Genomic DNA, 6,441 nt, shown 5'->3' on the forward strand with positions numbered 1-6,441 from the left:
AAACAGCATTACTTGCTAAAAGCGTATTCGGCATGGCATCAAAGATCTTTAATAAACTTCCGAAGAATATATTGATGACTGAAGATATTCGCGATTTTAAGAAACAACTTTTTAACTTTTTGGCGGGTAAGGCCTACTATTCAATGGAGGAATATATGCGTGATAGTTCTGCAACTTTTTAGACTTTATTTAGTTTACTGCATGACTGAATGTGCCTACCTACAAGACATTTATATTTGTATGCCCTCGGGCGCAGCATAGTGATACAAATCTATGATCAGTCTACCAACTATTTCAACCTATGTTTGACAAATAAATTATTTGTATTTGTATTTGTATTTAGCGCGCAACTATATCGCCGTTAGCACGCAACTATATCGCCGCTAGCGCGCAACTATATCGCCGCGAGCGTGCAACGATATTGCCGCGAGCGCGCAGCCGACCAATTACGAACGGATGAATGCTTTCGTTTTAGCCCTATAAAGTTTCTACTAATTGGCTTTATTGTTACTATAAATAAGCTTATTCTGTAATTTATAGCTGTTGGTTCTCCGAGAACAAATAAATAAATAAACTGTAGCGTGTGTGAGGCTGAGGCGTAAGAATTTACGATAAATTAGATCGATCAAACGGTGCAGTCTGACCACAGAATTTTTCATTGTATCAGTGGGCCCTATAATTGATATTTGAAGTCCACCCGCGCCTGTTGGTGGGTATGGGTATACTGGCCTGAGGTCCCAGAGCTGCACGACGGGCGCCTGGTCGTCCTCGGAGGCCACGCACAGCTGCGTCGCCACGCCCGGGTGCCACGCCAGCGCGCGCCAGCGGGACCGCGACTGACTGTCGCTGTCAACACACATTATCATCATCAGCCCATATCAGTCCACTGCTCCCTCAATGAGCGCCATCCAGCTTCTACCAGCAGCCTTTCGCAGATCACTCCACCTGGCCGGAGGGCGTCCTACACTACGTTTACCAAGACGCGGTCTCCACTCAAAACTCATTACTCCAGCAGTTGTCGGTTCTTCGACAGATAATCTGCTAATTGCTTCCTCGCTTGTGGTGAGACAAGTGCCTAAGGATTTTTTGACAAGCGAAATATGCAAATCCAAATATTTCATAATCAAGCTGAGCTTCGTCTAACTAGGACATACCTCAATTTCATAATAGGCTCGTTCTTCCTGAGATCCCAAACGACACATCTCGAGGCAAACGTAGACCCAAGTATATGTTGAACCTGACAAAATAAAATACAATTTTCACTACTCATGCTCGTAAAGTTCGTGTTTATGCTGGATCTAGGCGACTTAAAATGACTTTTTATGCTCTAGTGCATAAAATAAAATCTTCGTCTAAGACCATGGTAATCCGGTGTAAACAGCCACAAACAAAGAAGTTTCTACATATATTTTATAATAACTTTTAATTATATAAAACTAAAAATCAATCAAATCAACCAAAATAGATCAATAAAACTAAAAATGTATAATGATATAATGATACATGAGCAATAAAAGGTACATAGTAAGTAAATAATTATTTGCACTGTTGATATTTCATTTCCTCGCAATCGAATTGAAAAGCAAAGTGTAAAACTCGAGCATTACACCTATTTTTCCCTCGACGTGTCTATATGAACGTCTCGGTTAAAATGGCTTGTTTTATGCTCTTGTTGTACAATCTACTATTTATTTAAACTTCTAATGCTCGTAAACTTTGAATTGCTGACTTTGTATATGCTCTAGCCTCCTGGGACTTAATTTTTTTGCTTACAACGTAGACGTGGTTGACCTGCTTTGTTGTTTTGGATATTATTTCAAAATAGGGAATATTACTGCAATTTTATCCCGTCAGAGTGCAGTACTAGCACATACTATATGTTTATGGTTTATGTTTTTGAGTATCTTAAATGTCCGTAGGATGCCGTATTATCATAATTATTTCAATTTTTTTTGGAAATATAGCTCTATCGCTACTATCGGTGTAAATATAATTTATTTTGTTATTCATAAATATGTCATGATTTATATAGGTATCAATAATACTCTTTGGTCATGATCCGTCATGGCGACAAAATATAAAGAGAACTGACTGACGTTGTCCCTATTCTTAAGATTCTTTATTCAATGATTTTCACTTTATAAGGTACATTCGGCCGTTATTTTTAGTGTTAATTGGTCCTTTATTTATAAAGTAGGTACGCGAGGACCCACGAAACTAGTGCATAAAGTATAAGTAAAATCATCGTCTCAGACCAGGACAGTCAATCACCAACAGCTGAACAAAAAAGTTTATAAAATGAAGCTTTTTTTTTAAATAATACGAATTTTATATTAATCGAAGCCCATTCTAAAACGAGACAGCAATAATGCCCGCGCGTTTGACAGCAACTGAACGTCTGGTACCATGATACTGAATTCGCGTTATAATATTGATGCCAGTGACTGTACAGTCGAACCATTTGATTCCTGACCCACCGTAGAACAGTCTCATGACTCAATATCACTATGACTTTTACTACGAAGAGGTGCCACAGCGGGTCCCGATTCAGTCAGTTCGATAATTCCGTTCTTTCACTCAAAGTATTATGATGGTTTACTAATGTTTCGACGAATAACGTTTGGCAACCTGTTTCATTTCGCAACTTTTCATTTCCCTACTGTTTAATATTTCTGAAACTTTAAATATTTCAGAATTTTTATAAAACTAACCTAACCTAACCCAAAGGGTTCTACACGATGGCCCTGAAATAAATCCTGAAATGTTTACAGTTTTAGAGTTTGCGAAATGAAACAGGTTGTCAAACGTTACGTTGCGAAAAGGCAGTAATCGCATTATGATACCTGCTGGTTCCAGGCCAACGCTTGCACATGGTCAAGAGGCTGGCTTTTAGAGCCGGGCGCCATGGGCTGACCGGTGTTGTTGAGGTCCCAGATGAAGATCTCGCTTTCGGATGCGCCGGAGGCCAACAGGTTCTTCTGGTACGGGTTTATGTCCAATGCTGTGACGTGATCTGCGGAAGAGAGTCAGCTTTAGTAATTTATAATAAGGTTTACTTAATAAGGCTCCGTTTCCACCAGTGATGTGTGAGGATGTGTTGTATGAATGTGTTTTTCATGAACCAATAGAAACGCTTCGTATAACTCGCCTCGCTCCGCTCAGTTGTTTCCACCAGAGCGGTCCTGTCACACGGCGGCCACGCCGTACAAAATACGCGTTCTTGAATCTACATAGGCACGACGACGTCTGTACACGCGTCAATGTGTGCGTAAGATACACAGGGCTGGCTGACTATCGCAAAACTCTAATAAGTGCTACCAACCAATGACATTTAAAGGTACTTATATGTAGGTATGGCTTAGATAGTGCAAATCAATGTAATCGTTAATCTTACCTATTAATTTAAACCTATATAATTAATTAAAGTAGTATGTTTACAGTACAAGTACTTTACAGTTTTGCTTAGTTTGGGACTAGGTCAATTGGTGTCAAGTGTCCGATGATATTTATGTATTTATTTATTTTGAATATAAGTAGTTTAACTTTAACTACCGTTTGGGTATCTTGGTGGGAGATGAAATCGAAGCACAATTTGGTAGTTAACTAGAGTTTAATAGTTACACTTAATTTATATGCTAACACATATACAAAGAATAGTTCTAGCCAGGCGGACGGAGTCGGGGCGCGAGCTAGTCGCGCGATCTGTATCGAGGTGTGAGACCGACTGCCGGCCGACGAGTCGGGTCCGCATGGCCAATCCGAAATGCTGACAACAATACAATGCATAGGGCTGTCGCCACAGTAGGTATATTACTTACTATTGTGTTTGTTGCTGCTGCTCAGCAGCGGGTTTTCAGCCTTCTGTAGTAACCGGTCAGCGCTGTAGAACTCCAGCAGTCCTCCATCGCAGCCTCCTACGATCACGCCTGCCCCTGACCATACTAACTTATGAAATCTGAAAGAGACATTTTGTGATACTTTAAAAAATATTGTATGACAAATTGATATTCGCACAATGTGAACTCTATTTACTATTTAGTGTGCTTCAAGGTTCCCGATTCAAAAAACCAAACTTCTTTAAAAACAAAAAAAAAATTTAATCAAAGAAAAAAAGTTGCTTATACGTTGTGCCTATCCAATTTATTAAAAGTGTAAACACGCCGATTTCATCAAAATTCTTATATAAACACTCACTGGATCGATTCAATAACGCATTTATCTATAATTCGTGTCTTTTAAATAGATGTCTAATCACATTTTTCACCAAAGTTCACTTGATCTCAATATTTATTTTTCATTTGAAAAATCTTCATCAAAATCTGACGTTATTTCTTGATTGAAACATGTGTATAATCTGTAGTAGCATAGACCAGCATAGAGATGGTGGAAAATTTGACATTTTAAAAATTGATTAATGCGCGGATGAATAAGCAATTTTTAGTGCAAGTTAAAACTTGTGTTAGTTTGTATGTACTGTCTTTGTTGCATGTATAGCATTCTTGTGTTTACAAATAAAGATTTTTACTTACTTACTTATTTACTTTCCTTAAAATTTAAAAATAGTTACTGCTTTTATAATTGAATAAACAGTCTTTGGAATGAAATCAAGTATTGTAAATAATGAAATTGACAAAAATACTTTGATCTATTCAATTAATACATTAATCGATTTACTGAACAGATTAATTATTTTGCAATAGGTTCTAGGTTTTCACATCATTGAATGTCTGTGGTCGGCGTCTAAAATAAATGGCGCCTTTGTTTACACTTTTCATAAATTGGATCGAAATACAATATAACAGATTCTAGGCCAATGAATTCTTTTCTTTTTAGATTTTTAAAGGCAGTCTAGTTTTTTGATGTCATGAATTTGAATTCAATTTGTACATAGATTCATAGATAGCCTGCTATTGTAAATAACAGATAGGTAATGTTTTATTCCAATAGTACCACTAATCTCAACTGATAAATCTAGAGAAATTTTGTACGAGTATGATGTCCAACTCAACCATGATAGAATAATAATAAATAAATAAAAGTTGGAAAACCCCCCACACCGTCACTTCAAAGTTCAATATCTCAAAAATGGCTCAACCGATTTTGATAAAACATTGCATAAAAAATTGCATACAAATAATAAAACACATTCAAATCGGTTCACCCGTTTAAGAGCTATGGGGCCACAGACAGACAGACACACAGCAGTCAAACTTATAACACCCCTCTTTTTGCATCGGGGTTTAAAAAAAACAATGTCTTTATTGAATTTTATTTGGTGAATTTGTTTATGTAGTTTTGCAGAGCAAAAGAGGACAGGACTTTGCCCAGAAGTAAGACGCAAAAAAGCGAATAAAAAAAAACAGTACTAAGGGAGATGCATTTATACATTAAATTTGCTTATTGTCCTTTGGGTCAGATACTGTAGCATCTTTGAATTTGTATAAGACATTTCCATATTTTTGAATTAGTACTTTAAAAAAGCTTTAAAACTCTGTCATTAATACCACTTCTTCCAAACTCGACTGCAGTAATGAATATAAAGACTATTATGGAGCAATTACAAAACAATTATGAAGTTATGATGCAATTATAAATGGTATTTAAATAATGTTTCCATAATAAGGGTACCATAATTACCAAAAAAATAATCAAAAATACAAATAACAGGTATTATTTTGCTTGAAACCTCTATGAAACATATTTATATATGAATCGCCAACTAAAGTATAACCAATGCCATAGTGTGAATGAAACACGTCGAAAAGTATTGAAAATTGTTTCCTTTTAGCCTCAAAAATGTACGAAATCAACATAGCTACGAGTGGCGTCTAAATACTTACTTATGCTGCGTCTGGAAGCTAGCTTTCAGCTCCAGATCTAGTCCCGGGTCTTCGAGATTCAAAGCGTAGAGCTCCAACTGGCTCGTCGAGCTAAAGGACGCGTCGACCTGCTGAGCGGCCGAGCCGGCAGCCAGCATCACCGGCACCCGCTCCGCCGGCGACCAGCTCACGTTCACCGTCCGCTTCAACTCCTTGATCTTCATTATCACTCGCCAACACCGCTAAAGCAAACCAAACAACCACCGAATTATGTCACCACTTTTATGACACGCAATACCAAAAAACTACACAAGTTATCCCAATTGTAACAACTTTTGTGGATTTTTGAAGGATTTTAGAGCGTCCCTTATGTTAAACTTACGGTATTTTAGGAGAAAAATAAAATATTTATCATAAAAACACCGAGTTGGCACTTCCAACGTGGCTGACGTAAATACGCTGTCAGATTGACAGCTCAAGCGATGTCACGGTACTGCAGCGTTCCGTTCGACTACTCAAATTCTACAATGATAATTAAAACTACAAATATAAACAGTTATTGTTATGCTCTCATCGGTAATGACAGTAATTTGGGTTGAAACTAATAAACATTTTTGATAGC

General features: G+C 37.4%; 1 protein-coding gene across 1 annotated transcript in view; it reads right to left on the reverse strand.

Moving 5' to 3' along the window:
- The window catches only part of Sec31 (COPII coat complex component secretory 31), a 36,659-nt gene extending 30,348 nt beyond the window's left edge, over nucleotides 1–6,311 (reverse strand). The window contains exons 1-6 of the mRNA XM_074105391.1: nucleotides 6,202–6,311; nucleotides 5,841–6,061; nucleotides 3,819–3,955; nucleotides 2,844–3,013; nucleotides 1,155–1,237; nucleotides 730–846 (exon numbers count right to left, since the gene is read on the reverse strand). Coding sequence (XP_073961492.1) covers nucleotides 730–846; nucleotides 1,155–1,237; nucleotides 2,844–3,013; nucleotides 3,819–3,955; nucleotides 5,841–6,043 — 710 coding nt within the window. The 5' untranslated portion in view covers nucleotides 6,044–6,061; nucleotides 6,202–6,311. The remainder of the gene's footprint in view (nucleotides 1–729; nucleotides 847–1,154; nucleotides 1,238–2,843; nucleotides 3,014–3,818; nucleotides 3,956–5,840; nucleotides 6,062–6,201) is intronic.
- Nucleotides 6,312–6,441: the final 130 nt, after the last annotated feature.

This window comes from Choristoneura fumiferana, chromosome 23 (assembly GCF_025370935.1).
Source record: "Choristoneura fumiferana chromosome 23, NRCan_CFum_1, whole genome shotgun sequence".
Classification (NCBI taxonomy): domain Eukaryota; kingdom Metazoa; phylum Arthropoda; class Insecta; order Lepidoptera; family Tortricidae; genus Choristoneura; species Choristoneura fumiferana.